The sequence below is a fragment of the Aquarana catesbeiana genome, linkage group LG08, assembly GCF_042186555.1.
Source record: "Aquarana catesbeiana isolate 2022-GZ linkage group LG08, ASM4218655v1, whole genome shotgun sequence".
Classification (NCBI taxonomy): domain Eukaryota; kingdom Metazoa; phylum Chordata; class Amphibia; order Anura; family Ranidae; genus Aquarana; species Aquarana catesbeiana.
In genome coordinates, this window is record NC_133331.1 from 97,243,423 (window position 1) to 97,266,393 (window position 22,971).

Here is a 22,971-nt window from a genome sequence, read left to right on the forward strand (position 1 = left end):
TAATAGCTGCTAGTAATAATTGCATGTAAAATCTGACAGGTTGGTTGTACCCAAGTTGATTGGTCAACTTTGGTACATTCAGCCTGCCCATATATGGTTTGAATCTCAGCCAGTCCCTGCTGAACTGGCCAAGATTTGAACCCTCTTAACACCTTCATCACAACCATGTTCGAAAGGCTGGATAAGTGAACAGATTAAGGGAAATAGACCTATTAGGAAATGATCCAGCCTTTTAATGTCCGAACTGAAATGTCTGTTTTGGGTGGCATTAGACTTTGACGCCTAGTACCTCCCCTACTGTATATACTAGTTTTCAATACAACACTATAATGTTCATAATGAAGATCTATCTATTACACGTCATATTAAATGCATGATATTTTCATAGGTATAAGTCTGGAATTTAATGTGCTCTACACCATCCTGTCACCTCTACTTTCTAGACTTCACACTTGGCTATGTAAGCTGCCAGCCACATCCTTCCATGTCAAGGCTCTGCCTTTATCCCGTTTTGTCTTTTACACGCCTGCTAGAACAGGTTTTCAAAGGAAAATAAACCTGGTCTAATACAGGATGGTTCACGATGAGGATATGTGCATGTCTCGGCACCTCTGCTGTGCTGCAAGTTATCAGCTTGAACAATGTATGGGATATATGATTTTGTAAGAAACACTCATTCATTGGATTACTTGCTCAGTTCCTCCCTGTCCCAAGCAGAGTTCCCTGCTTTGTATAGTCTTTTTTTATCTATCATTGAGGAGTTAACACTTCTTTAACATGTCTTTGTGTTCATCTAATCTCTGCTGTTTAACCTTTGACATCTCCCTTATTCTCCACGTCTGCCACCTTTGCCAAATACCAAAAGCAGCTACATCACAGAAGACTTTAATCTCTGTCAGAGCACATTCTGCACCCAGCCTCCTGTCTTAATTCTTAAGTCACTAAAACTATATTTGGTAACCATGTACCAACAATTATATGTTGGTTCATTTACATTCTTCACCATGTCTTATAACTTCATGTTCGGGATGTATTACCACCTTCTTTTTTTTTTTTTTTTTTTGGATCTCGTGCTTACCCCAAATATCTTCCATTAATGATGCAATTGTCTCAGTAAAACCAGAAAGTAATGTGTAGTTGCAGTGGACAAGGTGGAGAGAAGGGGCTGTAGATGCTGCGATCTACCCTTGTCCAATGAGAACGGTTTGTACCCACTAAAAATATACAACACGTTTTCTGAATAGCTACTGTATAGAAAAAGATTTATTGGACTTCACTGGCAATGAGGGGCATACTCATTCATATAAAAAGTAATACTTTATTGCAAATACTTATACATATGGCTACAAGCCTTTAAAAACAAGATATAGGGCATCATAAGCTGACATGTTCAACTGCTAAACTCAATGGCCACTACTAGATATTATAGGTTAGATTTTAGTTAGGGGTATCAGAGTAAAAGAGTGCTGAATACAAATGCACGCCACACTTTTTCATATGTGTATTTGTAAAAAAAATGTGAAAACCATTTATCATTTCCCTTCCACTTCACAATTATGCGCCACTTTGCGGTCTATCATATAAAATCCCAATAAAATACATTTATGTTTTTGGTTTTAACATGACAAAATGTGGAAAATTTCAAGGAGTATGAATACTTTTTCAAGGCATTGTATACAGTGCCTTGCAAAAGTATCCCCCCCCCCCCCCTGGCATTTTGCATCATTTAATTTACAGAACATGCCCACAACTTTGAAGATAGAGATAGAGATAGAGATATATATATATATATATATATATATATATATATATATATATTATATATCTCTAATGATAGGACAAAATAACAGAAAAGGTCAATGTGCATAACTATTCACCCCCTAAAGTCAATACTTTGTAGAGCCACTTTTTGCGGCTATCACAGCTCCAAGTCGATTTGGATAAGTCTCTATGAGCTTGCCACATCTTACCACTGGGATTTTTGTCCATTCTTCCTTGCAAAACTGCTTCAGCTCCTTCAAGTTGGATGGTTTGCGCTTGTGAACAGAAATCTTTACTAAATCTGACCACGGATTTTATATTGGATTGAGGTCTGGGCTTTGACTAGGCTATTCCAACACATTTACATGTTTACCCTTAAACCACCGAAGTGGTGCTTTAGCAGTGTGTTTGGGGTCATTGTCCTGCTGAACCTCAGGTGAACCTCAGTCCTAACCTCAAATCACATACATAGTGGTACAGGTTTTGCTCAAGAATATCCCTGTATTTAGCTCCATCCATCTTTCCCTCAACTCTGACCAGTTTCTGAGTCCCGACTGCTGAAAAACATCCCCACAGCATGATGCTGCCACCACCATGTTTCACTGTGGGGATGGTGTTCTTTGGGTGATGTGTTGGGTTTGCGCCAGACAGCATTTTCTTTGATGGCCAGAAAGTTCAATTTTAGTCTCATCAGACCAGAGCACCTTCCTCCATACATTTTGGGAGTCTCCCACATGCCTTTTCGCAAACACAAAACGTGCCATTTTGTTTTTTGCTGAAAGTAACAGCTTTCTTCTGGCCACTCTTCTATAAAGCCCAACTCTATGGAGCATACGGCTTATTGTCGTCCTATGTACAGATACTCCAGTCTCTTCTGTGGAATTCTGCAGCTCCTCCAGGGTTACCTTAGGTTTCTGTGCTGTCTCTCTGATTAATGGCCCTCCTTGCCCGGTCTGTGAGTTTTGGTGTGCGGCCATCTCTTGGCAGGTTTGCTGTTGTGCCATGTTCTTTCCATTTGGTTATGATAGATTTGATGGTGCTCCTAGGGATCATTAAAGATTTGGATATTTTTTTTATAACCTAACCCTGACTTGTACTTCTCAACAAACATTGTCCCTTACTTGTTTGGAAAGTTCCTTGGTCTTCATGGCAGTGTTTGGTTAGTGGTGCCTCTTGCTTAGGTGTTGCAGCCTCTGGGGCCTTTCAAAAAGGTGTGTATATGTAATGACAGATCATGTGACTCATAGATTGCACACACGTGAACATCATTTCACTAATTATGTGACTTCTGAAGGTAATTGGTTGCACCAGAGCTTTTTATGGGCTTCATAACAAAGGGGGTAAATACATACGCACATGCCAATTATCAGGTTTTTATTTCTGAAAAATAGTTTTATGTATATATTTTTCTAATTTTACTTCACTAACTTTAGACTATTGTGTTCTGATCCATCACATATAATTCAGATTAAAAAACATTGAACCAAAGGCCGTAATGTAACAAAATGGGTAAAAAGCCAAGTGGGGTGAAAACTTCTGCAAGGCACTGTATGTGACATACTAATAATTATACGCTGGCCCAATGTAAATCTGAAAAAGATTACTCCTGGAGTTCCTTTTTGAAAACTAATAAAAATAATTCCTTATCCTGCACGTGTTAAGCGATCCCATTTCTTTTATAATGTCTCCATATTTTTGCTTGATTCAGTCTGGTGTTACTGCCAGTTTTAGGCCTCGTTAGACATTTCTGGAGGAGGGCTGACAAAACTTCCAGGTCACTTCTGACATTCCAGAAGCATTGTCACCCTCTTCCTGCAGTATGGGTATGTCATTGACCAGGCATCATCAGCATATAGAAAACGTGGGACTTTGTCTGGACTGGAGCAGCAAGTGACTTGATCTACCCTGGTGCATACATCCCCAGCCACAGCTGCACTGGATGCAAACAGAGCTATAGCAGTCACGTGACCACCAGTAATACTGACCAAAATTAGGTGCTTTTAAAACTTTTGTCAGCATTGCTTGGGTGCCAGTGTGATGAATTCGCTGCACTAACATAATTTTTGTATTTACATACACCTAAGTATCTCTCTTTGCCAGTTTAATGTGCTTTTTGCAAAATGTGAATATAGGAATACCTCCCCAGATGTAATACAAAGTCTGTGCAATACTACTTTAAAGGATAAGTTCACCTTTGGGAACATGATCCCAATGCTGCAGCCATTGCCTGCTACCCTCCCTTGCTGTGGCAGTAGTACAGGAAGAAGTTTCCCGTACTAGCTGTCACTTTTTAAATCAGCATAGCTGTGTGTGAGCTGTGTGTGTGTGAATGAACTACAAGTCCCGACATCCTTGGCTGTTGTCGGCTTGCAGTTCTCAATGAACTATCCACGGCGCTGTGGAGCTCATTGGTAGTTCATTGATTTCTTCCTGTCAGTGTATCTGCCTGCCTGTATGGGACATGCGGCACACAGATATACTGACGGATCTGAAGGAGACCTGCATGGCACCAGCAATCTGCTGATCACTGGTGTAATGCTTTACAGGCTCCCAAAAAAATTAAATACCTGCAAAAAAAATGTGCATTTATTATTTTTTTCTAAAAGGTGAACTTATCCTTTAATTATTTACTGTGTCTAATCGGGCTGTGCACTTGTTGGTCAACTTTTAATGGTGATTTTAGAATGCCAGCAGTTACATGTTTAATATGAATACAGTGTCCATGGTACATTAAATAACCTGCTGCTCCACTTTTTATCTGTCTTTTTTCTAATTAACATTTATACACACAATGTGACGTCATATTTCCCATTCTATCATCCTTGCCTGAAAAGAGAAATGATCTAAGCACAGTGGTTAAGTAGTTAGCACTTCTGCCTAGCAGCACTGGGGTAGTTGGTTCGAATCCCAACCAGGGCACCACCTGCCTGGGGGTACTCTGGGTCGTTCCATACTCCAAAGACCTGCTGGTAGGTTAATTGGCTCCTGTCTAAATTGGTCCTAGTATATGTATGTATGATTGTGAGTTGGGGACCTTGGATTGTAAGCTCCTTGAGGGCAGGGACTGATGTGAATGTACAATATACTGTATATGTAAAGCGCTGGGTAAATTTACAGTGCTATACAGTACCTGTATTTTAATAAAAAGCCATTCCTCATGCATATATTTGGTATTCTTCAGCAGAGGAAATTCTAATATAAAGAAATTGTTTAAATCTGTTGAATATAATTGTAAGCAGCAACTTATAGTGAATAAACTCCAAGGTAGAGCAGGCTGCAGCTTATTGAAGAACTACAAGTCCCAGGAATAGAGTTTGCTGATCAGTTCTCCATCTGTGTTCTGCTTCCCACTGCGCTCTTCTCTGTATAATGCTGTGTCAGTGAGTACAAATTCCTGCCACACGACCATCTCCCCCTTCTTCTCTGTTTGAGAAATCACAGACTTCTCCGCTGTCTAAAATATCTGCCTCCACGTCTGATACCACAAATGTGAGGGAGCAGCCAGGCAGCTATACAGATTGCTGTTTAGTCTTGTAATAAAGCTGTGGGCGTTACATCTATCTGCTGCTAATTACTAAGCCACCTATTCACCTCTCTCAGTATTCTTGCTGAATCTCACCTACTTCTTTATTTCTGTTGCAGATATTATAAAAAGTTCACCATTCCAGACCTAGATCGATGTCACTTAGAACTGAATGAGAGCGCTCTAAGCTTTGCCCATGCAAACAACACTTTAATTATAACAGTAAGTACGGATTATGGTAACAAATATATACAAGTGTGTGTGTGTGTGTGTGTGTGTGTGTGTGTGTGTGTATATAGATAGTGTAATATTGGGGTGTTTAGCTCAAGTGATAGATGCGCTTCCTTTGTGCAGCGAGTCCACGTCAGACAGGCGTTATGGTTAAGGGCCTGGTAGCCCGCTTTTTATTAAGTGAAAAACAAAAGCAAAAAGGTCCATTCAGGATTCACACGCAGGGGTTTAACTTAATTTAGCACTCAAAATAAGGAAAAAACATACCGAGCCACCTGGCTCTCTTGTCAGTAGTTCCTCTGCTTGCTCTCAACAGAGTTGAGTCTTTCCAGCCCCCTGGACTCACTGGCTTCCGTAGTCTTCCCGACTCTCAAGGCTGGCCAGCCTTTCCCAGTCCCTGGGCAAAGAATCCCCCTTACACGGGCTGCAGTCCCCCACAGGGTAGACCACGTTTCAGACACAAGTCTGTCTTCACAACCCCAGCAGTAGCAAGCTGCTCACACTCCGCCCCCCCCCCCCCCACCACCACCACCCCCCATTGCTCTCACCAGTCCCTCATTATATAAGCTGTATGCACACAACCTGCTGGCTATCCACGAGACCCGGACACAGGGTTGGAGATCCCGTCCCACCCAAGTGTCTTGGAGATCTCCAAACTACAGAGTCCCATCTGAAACTAGCAAAACCCGGAGAAAGCTGCCAGAGCAGATTTCTCCTCTCAAAATAACTGCTCTGTAGCCTTGCAGTCACCTGACTTGCAAACTCTGTGTCCTTTTTTGCTCCATTTCCACAGAGACTCTCACTATTACAATTGATAGATGGATAATAGTGATAACTGTTTATGTTGTGTTTTATATGTTCTCAGATGTTCAGACAGGGCCTAGCACGACAATTCTGTGATTTGCCAGGAGGGTCAAAGTGCTTGGGTAAATAATTGGGTTGGTATAAAAACAAAGGCTATTTAGACTGAATCAGCCACGTGTTAATAAATTAGAAAATGCATTTCAGACTGTACAGATTCTGAACATTGCTTTCTGCACAGTTATGAGCTGTTTTTTGGGCCAGTATATAAAAATGACAGTAAGAATAGGACTTAAAGCGGAGTTCCACCCAAAAGTGGAACTTCTACTTTAAGGACTCCTGACTTGCCACATTTGGCATGTCATATTTTTTTTTGGGGAGGGGGAGTGATTACCTAGTTTTGACAGGTACCCAGCTCCCACTTCCGCTCGGAGCGCCGTGGCAACTTGAACGGAAGCTCCCATCTCTCCCTCCCCTGCAATCTTCTGTGATACGCCACAGGTCGCAGAAGGTTGCCCGGGAATTCGGGACGCACAGTTCAACTCGCACCCGGCTATGAAGAGGCAAGTTGTCACAGCCGGGTGCCCACACTTGCAATGCCGGCACCACGGAGAGGAGAGGAAGAGAAGCGAGGCTTCGGGTGGCCGCATCGCTGGACTGTGGGACAGGTTAGTGTATGTTTATTAAAAGTCAGCAGTTACACTTTTTGTAGCTGCTGACTTTCACTAAATACAGAAATGGCTGGAACTCCGCTGTAAAATGAGAAAGTTATACTATGTGGCATCCATTGTTGGCTGTCCCTCCTCACCCCAAAAGCCATTGCTGGGAGCTGATTATGTGACCGGACCAAAGTGCTCTAAGAATATGTAAGTATATACATCTTCCTTCCACAGGTTAGTTAGAATAGGAGTTAGAAGGTGGGTGGGAACAGTTTGAAGATTAGATAGTTTTAGCCTAAAATTCCACTTTGTCTTTTTTTTTTTTTAATAGTATTTTTATATATTAGCCCAAAAAAGTAAATCTGTCATGAGAAGAATGCAGGGCTGTCATTGCTGACCTCCTTCTGCAAATGCCCATTCATTGGCTACGGGGCCTTACTCACACAGGTATACTACAATGTACACATGTACGAGGGCTGTTTGCGCCTGCACAGGAGGCGACAAACACTCACTCTTCCTCTTCAGAGAAGAGCTAAACGATGGCAATGTCTCCATCCTCAACAAGTTCAAGTTTGTTCAGATTTACACACAAGCTGGTATTTCTGTGCCTACATTACTTTTTATTCCCATCACATACAGTATTGCATTAAGAGATTTTTTTATTGCACTGGTACGTGGGGAAATTCACCTTTTTTGCTTTGTGATTATATTATCCTATGTGCATTACCTTTCATTCTGAATTGCACCTCATGGCATGTACAGTGGGTATATAAAAGAATCACACCCTTTAAAATAATCACATTTTGTTGCTTTGCAGTCTGAAATCAAGACGGACACAGTTTTTTTGTTTTATCCAGCTGTACTTACTAGTGCAGCTTATAACATCCAAGTAAAAGATATAACACCAACATGTCAGAAAAAAAAGTTCAAAAACAGAATCGCTGAGTTGGAAAAAGGATCACCCCCCCCCAATTTGTCAGTATTATGGGATATGTCTCTACTAACTTTGCAATATTTGCCCACTCTTCTTTGCAGAACTGCTCAAGTTCAGTTAAATTTGATGGTGACCGTTTGTGGACTGCAGTCTTCAATTGATTCAGCAGATTTTTAATGGGGATTTAGGTCTGGGCTCTGACTGGGCCATGCAAGGACATTGACCTTTTCTCCTTCAACCACTGTGTGGTCATTTTTGCTGTGTGCTTTGGGTCATTGTCGTGTTGGAAGGTTAACCTTCTCATTAACAACGTTCTGGCAGAGGGCAGCAGATTTTCCTCAAGAATTTGATGGTATTTTGCCCCATCCATTTTCTTCTATCCTGACAAGTGCTCCAGCCCCTGCTGTGGAGAAACATCCCCAAAACAGGACATTACCACCTCTATGCTTTACTGTAGGAATGGTGCTATTTGGATGGTGAGCTGTATTGGATTTCCGCCAGACATATCGTTTGATGTTGAGACCAAATAATTCAATTTTAGTCTCATCTGACTATAACACCTTTTTCAATGTGGCCTCAGAATCTTCGAGGTGCGTTTAAGGTGGACAGATGAAGCTAAAATTGGTGTTGAGGCAAAATAATTTAAACAATGTGTCTGGCAGAAATCCATCCAAATAACAACATTGCATATTTAACATCAGCCAAAACTTTTTACCTTTTTTTTTTAGTGTCAAACTTTTTTTTTTTTTACCTATAAAACAGTCATATGACAGTTGAATCTAAGGTTTTTAAGGGCCTTTTTACACTTTTCCATTCTGGTGCATTGTGTTAATGTACGATATGTAAATTGGCTGCAGATGCAGAGCATTCAATATGCAGTAATGGGTTACATGCATTAGTGCACTGCAACACATGTACAGTGGAGGTCCATTTGGTTAGTGTTTTGAGGTGCCAATTGAATTAAATGGCACTGTATTGTGTTGGGATGCTAGTCAAAATGAATGGCTTTGTAACAGGCATTATTAGAAAAGTCATAATGGGCTCTTAATGATTGGAGGTGGGAGGATATGGTTAAATGAGACCTTTGACAAAATTCTGGGGCAAAGCAGTCACAAAAGAGGAGAGGAGGTCTGTTAGACACTCTAAATACCATTGTCAAAAGTAACTTTGCACATGGTTCCAAGAGACCGCTTAGAGCAGGGGTAGGCAACCTCGGCACTTCAGCTATGGTGAAACTACAAATCCCACCATGCTTCTGGGAGTCATTGCTGTGGCTTCTAATCTTGCAATGCCTCATGTGACTTGTAGTTCCACAGAATCTGGAGTGCTGAGGTTACCTACCCCTGGCATAGAGATGTGCAGCTGCTCACCAACAGCATGTTTCAGAGACTAGGGCTTTCCAGATAATGGTTCTAGCTGTAATCCACAGTCCACAAACATTTTAAAATGTTTAGAAACTGCCCCGATTTCCTTGTGACCATGTCAGAACGTATAACAGCATTTAACAAAATGAGCAATTTTTTTGATTAGAGACCTAATGCCTAAGCATGTTATGTGTTTTGGATAGCATTTAGTAACTGCTGTCTCATCGTATAGTATCAGAAACCAAAGGAAATCCTGGCAGTGGAAGAAGAGCTACAGGAGGAGCTCAAATCATTGAAGGCCAACTCGGAGGGTGATGTGGAGTGTAAGACTCAATGACCTGCAAATGAGCTGAATTCTAATTTATCTTATCGTTTTCTACAAAAAAATAAATAAATACTTATGTACCCAATAAAATGAGTATATGCCTATTTTTGTGTTTACACTTATTGACACAATCAATAAAAATATTGAACAGGTTTACCAACATGTGCAATGGAACAGTCATTCACTACTACGTAGAACTTCTCAATCTCATTATATTATGTACTTTTTTTTTTTTTTTTTATATTGTACCAACATTTTTTACTGCAGTAAAAAAAAAAAAATCGCCAGGCCTAAACACTGTGATGTTGAGGAAGACATTAACCCTGTGTAAGCTCTGACACCATCTGACACAAAGCTTACATAGGATTTTGATAGGAGTGATAGGGTGTTTCAGGGAAAAGAACCTGTCACTTTTCTCCAAATGGGAATCTCCCTAACTTTTGTCAGAAAATACTTGGGAAGAAGCCCAAAATCTTGGATTGTAAAGTAACGTAAACATTTAATCTGCTTATATTTTGCCTTCCCTGCTTCTTCTCTTCCCCCTCATCAAAATGTGATTATATCCTCAAAGTTTCTTTGCTTTTCTATGCAATGCAGGCAAATCATGGCTGGTGGGAGGGGCCAGTAAGATGCTGTACTTAGCTCCCAAGAGACAGCACAGCACCCTGCCCCAGTACTCCTCCCAGATATCAAAATACCTTAATGGGTAGCTGTCATTCTGCAGGAGTTGGTCTTCTTAGGGAGGCTGTGTTTGCGTTCTGACTGCCCAAGGTTCTGTATCTTGAATTGCTGCAGCTTTTAATGTAAACTGTGAGAAGCTCTAAGTGTGCGGTGAAATAGTAAACCATTCAGTACAGGAGAGGAGCCTGTGCAAGACTGAAGGTAAGCCCAAGGTCCTTAAAGCTCCCATTCATTGTAGCAAAACACACAAACTGCAGTGCATTAAGGTGCCACTCTTATTAAATTGAATCGCATTGCATTAGCACTGCAGCGTACCACATTGTCTATTTTTGGCTGTGTTGTGGTACACTGGCAGCCCATTAAAAAAAAATGGGCTGCTAAAACACTTTATGTGTTGTTAACACACTACAAAATTGTGAATGGACCTTTATGGCTATGTCACACTGGTGCGCGGGAAAACACTGCATGTGGTGCGATTCCGCACAGGAATCACACAGCATTCCTATGCACATCACATGCAATGTCTGTACAGTCGATTTCAGCCATACATTTTGTATGGCTGAAATCGCATCCGCACCAAAATGGTGCAGGACCCTTTTTTCTTCTGCACTTGAATCACATTGCATGGGTGTTGCAATGCATCTCTGGCAAAGAGATGTATGGGTTTTTTCGTTTTTTGTTTTTTTGTATCTTACTTACCTAGGTGGATGCAGCATCGGTCCCTCAGCGCCTCTAACACTGAAAACCGAGTGATCAAACTCCGCTGATCACTCGGTTCTCACAGCACCATGAGCAGAGAGCTGCTGACTGTCAGTCACAGCTCTCTGCACTTCCCCCTCCTCGCTCACTGGAGTGCTGGGCTGTGGAGGGGGGCAGTGCATCCGACTCAGGCTCTCTGCTCTGCCCCCCATGCTCACCTGAGTGCTGGGCTGTGGAGGATGACGCCTGATGACGCCCGAGCCTGGACCAACTCTGTGATGTCAGCAGACAGCGGACTTCTTCAGCCCGCTGTCTGCTGAAACTGATCACAGGAGGGCAAAATGAACTGCACCCCTGTGATCCATAGGAGAGGTACAGCCAAACAAGCTTTGGCTGTACTTCTCCTTTAAGATAACATTGACTCCCACAGTGAATCTTGTGCATTTCTCGCATCGCATTAGTGTGCACTGACACTTAAGGCTCATTCAGATGAGTGTACATAATTACTAAACTTAAAGTGAAGCTCCAGTCCTTTTTGTGTTTATTAAAAGTCAGCAGCTACAAAAAGTGTAGCTGCTGATTTTTAATAAACACACACTCACCTTTCCAGGGTTCCAGTGATTTAGGCCTCATGTACACTGATGCTGGTAAACGGACGTTTAGGAGCAGTTGGGCGTTTTTTTCAGCTGCTCCTGAACTCTCCTCTGTTATCTTATCAGTACACATGTACACAGGGTCCTTTATAGTAGTTTCTAGGCAGTTTAGAAGCATTTTTTGGAAAGCAAAAAAATGCGTTCAGGACGGGTGTTCAGAGGCATTTGAAATGCCAAACGCCTGTAACAGCTTGTAAACATGGTAACTTGCGTTTAGCCGCATTTTGTTTACAGGCGTTTTGAATTTTTGACTTTTTGAAAAAGAAAATGCTTCTAAGCGCAAACGTGGCATGTAAACGCAGCAAAACGGACGTTTTTAAACATCGGTTACTATCTGTCAAGTTAAATTGTTCAGGAGAGGTTGTAAAACGTCCTGTGTACATTAAAGTGGATATAAACCCAATGTCATCCTTTCTAAACTACTGCCATAGGGGTTATCTATAAGGATATACATGCCTCCTGCATATATCTTTACCTGTCAAATGTCTCCCCTCTGTCTATTATGAGAGCCGAAAAACTGCATATTCTGTGGGTGGGTCTGTTGTCTGGAGCTCGGTGGGTGGAGTCGTGATGTCAGTAGACTCCCCGCCCACCTCTACACTCCCCTTGTCAATATGCATTTTCTCCTGTGTATTTCTTACACTGAACTTCTGCTATGATCTCTAACATCCAGTGAAAAGACAGGAAAGTAACCACATGACTTCAGCATGCCAAATCATGCTGAGGTGTGGAACATCCAATCCTGGCAGAGCAGCAGAAGAAAGGAGTGGGGGAGGGAATTAAAAAACACTGCATGTCTCTTAGGCTAGTGCACGAGATGTAAATCACCTGTCACTCACAGCAAGGGGGAGGATTTGACAAAGTTTTTCTCTGTCAAGATTTATCTCACTGAACAATAAAAGGATTGCTCAGAGATGGATTAACTCTTTGTGGCAAGACTGGGCTCAAATGATAGGAAATCTTATACTCTATATTATGACATAAAAAAAAAAAAAAAAAAAATATTGGGTTTACATCCACTTTAAGCCTTAGTCACCTGAATCGTCGCTTCTCTCCTTTTCCCAGAGCTGGCATTTTCAACTGTGCGAACTGCGCATGCGCGAGTCGTGCCTCGGCTGCTGAATGGCCCGGCAGTCTAGAAGACTGCATGGAGGGAGGTGAGGGGGAGAGAAGAACTTTGGCGATCCACGCGGAAGTGGGAACGGGTACCTGTCAAACAAAAAAATTACATAGTAAATGTGGCGGGGGGGGGGGGGAATTAGTGCGTAAAGCAGGACTTCACCTGGTGGAGCTCTGCTTTAAATTCAGGATTTTGCTGGCAAAAGCTGGCTGCAAAATTCTGCATTTATCAATGTATGCATGTAACATTTGTTATATACTTGCAACATTAATGCACCCTATTGGCCACCAGTGCTGTTCAGGGCTGACATGTCAATATCAACAATGAGTAGCCAGCAGCTCCTGCACCACGGATTACACACTATTGATGTTGACATGTCAGTCCTGAATGAGTCATTTATAGAGCAGCAGTGCATGCGCAAAATGGCTTAGGCCTTCAGTCATTCAGAATTGGAGGAGGTCATTCTGGATATGCGCCACTAGCACATGAATGATTCATTCAGGGCCAATATGTCAACATCAGTAGTTTGTAATCGGCAGCGCTGGCTACACATTGCTAATGTTGGCCCTAAGCAGTGGCCAATAGGGTGCAATAACGCTGTTTACATGCGTACAGTGTAAATAATGCTGAGAATTATAGCCCTTGGTGCAGCTGTCGGAATGGGCCCATAGATTTGTACACTGTTGCATACAAAACTAGATGCTGTATGCGGTGTTAACGCCCGTGTGAATGAGCCCTACAGAACCCTGTACTAATTAAAAGCAGAAGCTGTCATTGCTGACCACGTTCTGCAATCTGTTACCTGTCGCTACTTTTAGTACTAACTGACCTGAAACAAGCATACAGCAAGTAAAGAATCTCTCATTTGCATGCTTGTTTCAGGTCAGTGACAGCATGTTTAAGTTAGTTGATCAGCATGACAAACGGCCAGCTAGCATTTTCAGGATTTGGCCGCCTCTGTATTTTTCGTATTTTCTCTGCACAGGTTTCCTGTAAAGTTTTCTGAGCACAATTGCTTTGGTCATGATGCTTATAAAACCCTGGACATGAGAGGGTTAAACATAGAGGCCGAGTATCATTCTGTGTTTAATAGATGCGAGGCACTGCTAAAAGGTGGTGGGCTGTGGGATGGTTTTATGTGACTGGATTAAGTATTTGTAGAGCCTCTGCCAAAAAAATAAAAAAACGATTAACCACTCACAATTTCAATAAGAAATGGGCTGCAGATTATGGTAACATTTTACAGACCAACATTAAAGGCTGCGGTAGATTAATGATGATCCGCCGACATGTAGAATGCAAGACAAATGTTTTGGAACACCACTTTAGATGACTCACCAGAATTTGCTATTTTGTCTAGAAACATATATGACACAAATATAACAAAGTAAAAATGTAAACTGTTATCTATGAAGTTAGCAGAAGCTATACTGGTGAGCTGGGTGCCCTGGTGTAAGGAGAAAGACTGCGGGGCGACTGATGATCTGCAGCAAAGACTCCACACCGCTCACCTCTCATACTTCAGTCGGCTCGTTAGGCCTCGTGTACCCTGCTGCTGGTAAACGGGCGTTTAGCCCGGGTTCACACTGAGCTGTGGGAATGAAGCCGTGCATGTCAGTCCCGATTTCGGACGCATTTTCAGAGACATCTGTATGGGTTTCTGCATGTAAATGTAAATTGCAGCCCGAAATCACACAAAGTAGTACAGGAACTACTTTTTGAAATCGGTGTGGCGCTGCAAATGCAGCGTCACACTGATTAGGATGGGGCCATTGCTGCCGATTTGACATGTCATATCGTACCAATGTGAACCAGGGTTTAGGAGCAGTTGGGCTTTTTTTTTTCAGCTGCCCCTGAACTCTCCGTTATCTTATCAGTACATGTACACAGAGACGTTTATAGTCATTTCTAGGCAGTTGAGTTTAGAAGCTTATTTTTGGAAAGCAAAATAATGCGTCCAGGATGGATGTTCAGAGGCATTTGAAACGCTAAATGCCTGTAACAACTTGTAAAGGCGGTAACTCACGTTTAGCCGCGTTTCGTTTATAGGTGTTTTTTTATTTACTTATTTTTTTATGGAGATACATTTCTGACCATTTACAGTGTAAAAAACGCTTCTAAATGTAAACTGGGCACAACGGATGTTTTTAAATGTCAGTTACTATCTGTCAAGTTCCATCGTTCAGGAGAGGTTTTAAAATGTCCTGTGTACATGAAGCCTTAAGAGTACTTTCACACTGGGGCAGGGGCGGCGTTAGCGGTAAAGCGCCGCTTATTTGAGCGGCACTTTACCGCTGTAATGCCCCGTACACACGGTTGGATTTTCCGATGGAAAATGTCTGATCGGAGCTTGTTGTCGGAAATTCCGACCGTGTGTGGGCTCCATCGGACATTTTCCATCGGATTTTCCGACACACAAAGTTGGAGAGCAGGAGATAAAATTTTCCGACAACAAAATCCGTTGTCGGAAATTCCTATCGTGTGTACACAAATCCGACGGACAAAGTGCCACGCATGCTCAGAATAAATAAAGAGATGAAAGCTATTGGCCACTGCCCCGTTTATAGTCCCGACGTACGTGTTTTACGTCACCGCGTATAGAACGATCGGATTTTCCGACAACTTTGTGTGACCGTGTGTATGCAAGACAAGTTTGAGCCAACATCCGTCGGAAAAAATCCTAGGATTTTGTTGTCTGAATGTCCGAACAAAGTCCGACCGTGTGTACGGGGCATTATAGCGGAGCTTTTTGGCCGCGCTAGAGGCAGAATAAAGGGCTAATAGCGCCCGCAAAGTGCTGCAGGTGCTTCTGCACCGGTGCCCATTGATTCCAATGGCGGGGAGGTGGAGGTGCAGTGTATTCACCTCTCCTCCACTGCCTGAAAGGTGCTGCTTGCAGGACTTTTTCTAACGTCTTGCAAGCGCACCGCTCCAGTGTGAAAGCACTCGGGCTCTCACTGGGGCTGCAAGGGAGGCATTTTTCAGGCGCTATTTTTTAGCCCAAAAGCGCCTGAAAAACACCCCAGTGTGAAAAGGGTCTAAACTGTAAGGGCTCTCTTCCTTAGCTTATGTATGTTTGACTGTTATGATTGAGCCACTGCATATCTTACCTTTAAAGAACTACAGAAATACTAAACAGAAGGTGTTTAGGCACATGCCAGTGATAGCCTAGACCAGTGATGGCAAACCTTGGCACCCCAGATGTCTTGGAATTACATTTCCCATGATGCTCAACTACACTGCAGAGTGCATGAGCATCATGGGAAATGTAGTTCAAAAACATTTGGAGTGCCAAGGTTCGCCATCACTGGCCTAGACACAGATTATAAATAAAAGCATTGCAAAGTTTGCTGTCACTCTAATGGGCATACAGAAATTACCCGGATTTTCTGCTTCACTGACCTGTCCACCATACTCTGAGCTATCTGTACTTCATGATAGAAATATGTTTCTACCCCTTTTATGGAAAATGGCCTCTAGATAATTTTTACATTTAAAGTGATAGTCTCTTTTTTTGTATTTAAAAATTACACACATATATTACTAGCCGCCAGGAGGCTTACTCCATTGTCCTGGTTATCCAATACACCTCCTTCATGGTCCAGATTTCTACATTTGGTGGCTGAGATTCGGACAATGGAGTTTTTGACGGCCTCGGTACATGACTGCATCCACCAATTTAATAAAATATGGAAACCTGGGACCTTTCGGAATTCGGATCCCCCGTGCCACCAAACACGCCCTAATCTTACACGGATTTTACACTGCTTGTTTATATGGCCTAGATTGACCTTAAGGTTCTAGACTCTTACCCATATGCCTATTTTCTGTGAACACTTTTCTTTTTACTTATACTTGTTACTTTCCATTTTGCTTTCCCTTTTTACTATGACCGTTTATAAAGCACTTATATCGATAGTGTAATGTACATTTTGTTACAATTTTGTACTTGTTCTTTGATATACCAATAAAAATACAATTTTGAAAAAAAAATTACACACAGCAGGTGAGTATAAAACCTTTGTTATGGTTTTGAACAGAGCAGCCCAGTTACTCCTCTTCTCGGGTCCCCTGCCAGCACTCCTGGCCACTCCCTCCTGCGGAGTGCCCCCACATCAAGCAGCTTGCTATGGGGGCACCCGAGCTGCTGTTCTTAGCTGAACTCTGCCCCTTCTCTCCTCACTGGCTCACTGACTTTGACAGCAGCAGGAGCCAATGTCGCCCGCTTCTGTGTCTCAGCCAATCCGGAGGGATAGTCCCAGACAGTCGAGTCTCTTGTGCATCATCGCTGGATTGAGATGGCCTCAGGTAAATAGAAGAGGGGCTGCTGTGCCCTGAATATGCAGTAAAGCATGTTTGTTATACTTACTGTGGAACCTAAGGGGTTAACTCTGCGCTTTGTTTAAAAAGGCTGTTTGATCCTGTCTTCTCTGTTCCATCTTCTGACTTTCTTCTACATTTCCATGTTCTGTGTACTGTGTGAGACCAGATATTGTGAATGCAGGTCCTGGGTTTAGTAACACTTTAACTCCCCAAAATGTATTTGAATCCAAGAACAAAAATGTATATTACAGCTTACCAACACTTAAATGTGATATCTGAATTTGTTTTTTTTCATCCAGGGCGAGGTTTTTTTTTCTTTTAATTCCACTTGGTGATCCTGCCAGTAATATACTTAATGTTCTAGGGCAGGGTTGTCAAACTCAATTTCATCGCAGGCCACATCAGCATTATGGTTGCCCTCAAAGGGCCTCTATATTTGATTATTACTGGTTTTAGTAATAACTTAAGACTTATGCCCCGTACACACGGTCGGACTTTGTTCCGATATTCCGACAACAAAATCCTAGTTGTCGGAAAATCCGATCGTTCTAAACGCGGTGACGTAAAAACAGTACGTCGGGACTATAAACGGGGCAGTGGCCAATAGCTTTCATCTCTTTATTTATTCTGAGCATGCGTGGCACTTTGTCCTTCGGATTTGTGTACACACGATCGGAATTTCCGACAACTGATTTTGTTGTCGGAAAATTTTATATCCTGCTCTCAAACTTTGTGTTTCGGAAAATCCGCCCCCCCCCATCAGAAGTCAAGAGGCCTCCACCCTCCCTTACATCACAATGTGCCCCTCATGTGCTGCTGCCATGAAGAAGCTGAGGGGGGAGGTGAGAAGCAGAAAGTGCAGGGTCTGGAGGAGGACCAGGGGAAGGCTGGAGTCAGCTGCCGGAGTCTGCTGAAAGCTGAGGCCGGGGAGGCAGAGACAGGGGGTGCTGCGGTTGCACAGAGAGGTGCAGGATCTGTAAGAGGCATTTTGTCCTCTTCTCTTCTACCGACTGCTAAGACAGGTTGGGGGGGGGGGTGCAGAGACGAGCCTCTCCTTGGCTGCACGGAGAAGCACAGGATCTGACTGAGGAGTTCTGTCCTCCCACTCTGCTGCTGACTGCTGTGACAAGGTGGAGATGGACACGAGGGGGGGCTCTGCTGCAGGAGAGGTGCGAGGACCACATGAAATAGTTGTACTGAAGTCGATCGATGGATCAACTTTAGTACAACCAGACTACCCACACATGGATCTAAATCTGAACCAGACGAATTTTGATTCATGTATGGCCAGCTTAACTTGTAAACAATACACTGTTCATGTGGCAGATCTCTTATCTCAAAAGTTGGTAATAGAGACATGTAATTGCTGTGGGCCATTGAAAGCTCCCTTTAGTTATCACATACTGTATATTTAATATAACTATACAGTAAATGAATGAGAAGTAAGCTAGTAAAATCATCAACATCAAATAAGTTTCTAAGATAAACATAGTAATAATAACTCAAACCATGTTCAGGTATTCTTACCTGTCACTCAACTTATGATTTTCTGTCAACAGCAGCTCATCTTCTCTGATTTTGGAGCCAAGGCTTGACCAAATGCTGTTTTACCGTCCAGTAATGGTTCTGTACTTGGCCTGTGAGCTGATGGTTGTGCATCTCTAAAATCAGCAAAATTTGGTCTCGTGCAATCAGCACAAAAAACAAAAAACATTAGCATATATTCCCCACTTAGAAGCAGCAGAGCACTTCACTATTACAGTTCCCAGGCACACTCTATTCGGCTTGCTCCAAAGGAACCTATCAGGAGGTGGATAGGCATACCTCTCCAACTGCTGCTTTTGATTAATGGATTACTTTATTGATGTCATCAGGGGATGCGATCTAGGAACTGGAAAAGTTCATCAAGGACAAGTGATGTCCTTGAGGATGCCCTGAAGGAGGGGCGAAACGCATTGATGCACTTCCGGGCTCCCGAACCACTGACATCACTTCCTTCCTCCGTGGAACGCACGCTGATCAGTGGCGCACCTGGAGCTCCATGCTGATGCCTGTTGTGGTTTGGTCTCTTGTAAGTAGCACCTAGCCAGAGCAATATTTACCCTACCTTACAGTACTTCACTATCGGTTCCTTCTTTTTTCCCCACATGATTACGATCAAGCAACTTTGAATATTTATGGAAGTCAGCAGTCAGAGGCTCCACAGAGAAAACGTTTTGTCTCCTAATTCATCCTATTGGAGCCAAACCTTTTTGACCCCAGATTGCAAAGCTGTGGGTCCTTGCCATTTGGTGAGTGGGGTCACAACAGGGGGGTGCGGCACATGGCACCATTTAATTGTGGAGCACCAATAAATATTGAAGCACCCATGCACTTTTTGAGCACGTATCACTTTATAGAGTCATTTGTGCAAATTATGTATATTATGGTTTACTAATTGTATTGATTCACTTATTCACAAAGCGCTGTTCATATTGTTTTCCCATATTTTAGGGTCTAGTACATTTGCAATAGCTGCTGCCAAAAATGATTGATTTTATTTTTATTTCACTTCACTTCACTTCAGACAATTGCCTTAAGGTTTTTTGTTGCACTATATCCTATGAGCGCAGTTTATTCCCATTTGTAGATACCTAATAATGCAGAAGAGGATCTTCAGTTTAATAGGGTAAAGCACAGCTTATGGTATCTGGACTTAAGCCTCGTACACACGATCGGATTGTTGGCCAACAGAGCGTCAGATTTTTGTCTGAAGGGCATGTGCCAAGAACTTGTCTTGCATACGAACAGCACACAATTGTCGGCCAACAAACACAAACGTAGTGACATACTACGTGCAATTTCAGCTCTTGGGCGCCACCCTTTGGGCACCTACTGCTAATGTCGTGTTTGGTGAACATTGATTCCAAGCATGCGTGTTTGTACTTTCAACTTTTGTGTGACGGACTTGTGTACACACAATAGGAAAATCTGACAACAGACCATTGTCCGCCGAAAATATACTAGCCTGCTATCCAACATTTGTTGGCCGAAAGTTGGAAAACAATTGTCTGAAGGAGCGTACTAACGGTCGGATTTTAGGCAAACAGTCTGTCATCACACAATTCCCTGCCAAAAATCCGATTGTGTGTACGAGGCTGGCTTTAGGCAGGATTTCTAGTGCTAAACATTTAAAAGGCTGACACGTTTGCATTGAAGTACCCATAGATGTGATAAGAGAAACAGAGCGGACCATTGTTTTGTAAGTAGTGTATGTCCCACAAATTACCTATGAGGATGGTCACAAGCTGTGCACACTACAACCCCTGGCAAAAATTATGGAATCACCAGTCCCTGAGGATGTTCCTTCAGTTGTTTATTGTTGTAGAAAAAAAGCAGATCACAGACATGGCCAAAAACTAAAGGCATTTCAAATGGCAACTTTCTGGCTTTAGGAAACACTAAAAGAAATCAAGAAAAATAATTGTGGTGGCCAGTAACAGTTAGATTTATAGAACAAGCACAGGGCATAAATTATGGAATCACTCAATTCTGAGGAAAAAATGATGGAATCATGAAAAACAAATAAACAAAATAACACTCCAACACATCACTAGTACTTTGTTGCACCACCTCTGGCTTTTATAACTGCTTGCAGTCTCTGAGGCATTGACTTAATGAGTGATAAACAGTACTCTTCATCAATCTGGCTCCAGCCTTCTCTGATTGCTGTTGCCAAATCATCTTTGCAGGTTGGAGCCTTGTCATGGACCATTTTCTTTAACTTCCACCACAGATTTTCAATTGGATTGAGATCCGGACTGTTTGTAGGCCATGACATTGACCTTATGTGTCTTTCTTCAAGGAATTTTTTCACAGTTTTTGCTCTATGGCAAGATGCATTATCATCTTGATAAATGATTTCATCATCCCCAAACATCCTTTCAATAGACGGGATAAGAAAAGTGTCCAAAATTTCAATGTAAACCTGTGCATTTATTGAAGATTTAATGACAGCCATCTCCCCAGTGCCTTTACCTGACATGCAGCCCCATATCATAATTGACTGTGGAAATTTGCATGTTTTCTTCAGACAGTCGTCTGCATAAATCTCATTGGAACGGCACCAAACAAAAGTTCCAGCATCATCACCTTGCCCAATGCAGATTCGAGATTCATCACTGAATATGACTTTCATCCAATCATCCACAGTCCACAATTGCCTTTCCTTAGCCCATTGTAACCTTAGCCCATTGTAACCTTGTTTTTTTGTGTTTAGGTGTTAGAGATGGCTTTCTTTTAGCTTTTCTGTATGTAAATCCCATTTCCTTTCCTCACAGATGTTGACGCCAGTTTCCTCCCATTTGTTCCTCATTTGTTTTGTTGTACATTTTCTGTTTTCAAGGCATATTGCTTTAAGTTTTCTGTCTTGACGCTTTGATGTCTTCCTTGGTCTACCAGTATGCTTCCCTTTAACAACCTTCCCATGTTGTTTGTATTTGGTCCATGTTTTAGACACAGCCGACTGTGAACAACCAACATCTTGTGCAACACTGCGTGATGATTTACCCTCTTTACCTACATACTAACAAGCAGATTTAATCTGATGCAGGTGTTAGTGTTTGTAATGAAAATTTAAAGGGTGATTCCATAATTTTTTCCTCAGAATTGAGTGATTCCATAATTTATTCCCTGTGCTTGTTCTATAAATCTAACTGTTACTGGCCACCACAATTATTTTTCTTGATTTCTTTTAGTGTTTCCTAAAGCCAGAAAGTTGCCATTTGAAATGCCTTTAGTTTTTGGCCATGTCTGTGATCTGCTTTTTTTCTACAACAATAAACAATGGAAGGAACATGCTCAGGGACTGGTGATTCCATAATTTTTGCCAGGGGTTGTATAAATGCTATTGACAGTTGATTTCCTACCCATTTACACTAGATTTTTTTTTTCCATGAAGGCTCAGAGTGTAAGGCTAGAGTGTAAGGCTAGAGAACAAATGTGCATGAATGAGCTTATTATCACTTGAAGAGATTTTTAACATGTCTGAAAACTTCTCCAACCAAGTATTCAGCAATCCATTTCCCCAAAGGGAAGCAATACTTCCAAAGTCAGTTGCAGCGTTTACATGATGCAAGGTGATTGTGACACGGATCTATAGATCTTTTATAGAAACCATGTGTGATCTGCTCTTGATCTAATAATGCAGCAAAAAAAGGTCTTCTTATACATAAATTATTTACCATAGTATAAAAAACCTCTAGGATTTACCATAGGAAAATATCGGAAGGGAGTTGGCTTTATTTGCAGTTTCCCCATTGCTCAACTTTAAAGACTAGCTAAAGGAAGCATTTATACCAATATCTGTTCCCTTTTATGACCTACATGCCTTTCTTTGATTTCCATTCAGGGCTGCCCCACTATATTCTTTCTTTTTTACATGTCCAAAAAAAACCCTCTAGTGAGCAGTAGACCATTAAGCAATGCTTCTACATTCACAGGGAACAGAATCCTCCTCAGATATCTTGATGGAAAGTCTGATTGACAAATGACGGGATGGATGACCAACCCTGGACTCAAGGGACACAAAGGTTTTAGTCTAAACCACAGTTTTAGCTTACACAATGGCAACGCGCTGGTCCTAATGCATTAAACACCTTGGAAAAAAACACAAAAATATTGGAATGGAGTTGGCTTATTTGTATTTTCTTTTTCCTTACAAATGTTTATGTTGCCCCAAAGCAGAGAAACCAGGCAGCTAAACACAGGCAGTTTTAGGAGTCACGTTACACCACTCTCGGTTGAGATAAAGGTGGAACTTTTTTCCTTTTTTAAGTTAGGCAAACTGTCTTTATTCAAAGGTGATCTGATTAGCTCCTGTTTCAGGTGACTGCTTGCTCCTATACTGCTGACCTTTC

At 42.0% G+C, this 22,971-nt stretch overlaps 1 protein-coding gene across 1 annotated transcript in view; it reads left to right on the plus strand.

Moving 5' to 3' along the window:
• The window catches only part of DPCD (deleted in primary ciliary dyskinesia homolog (mouse)), a 33,895-nt gene extending 24,141 nt beyond the window's left edge, over window positions 1–9,754 (plus strand). Inside the window, exons 5-6 of the mRNA XM_073596183.1 lie at window positions 5,404–5,506; window positions 9,506–9,754. Of these exons, the coding sequence (XP_073452284.1) occupies window positions 5,404–5,506; window positions 9,506–9,610 (208 nt within the window). The 3' untranslated portion in view covers window positions 9,611–9,754. The remainder of the gene's footprint in view (window positions 1–5,403; window positions 5,507–9,505) is intronic.
• Window positions 9,755–22,971: the final 13,217 nt, after the last annotated feature.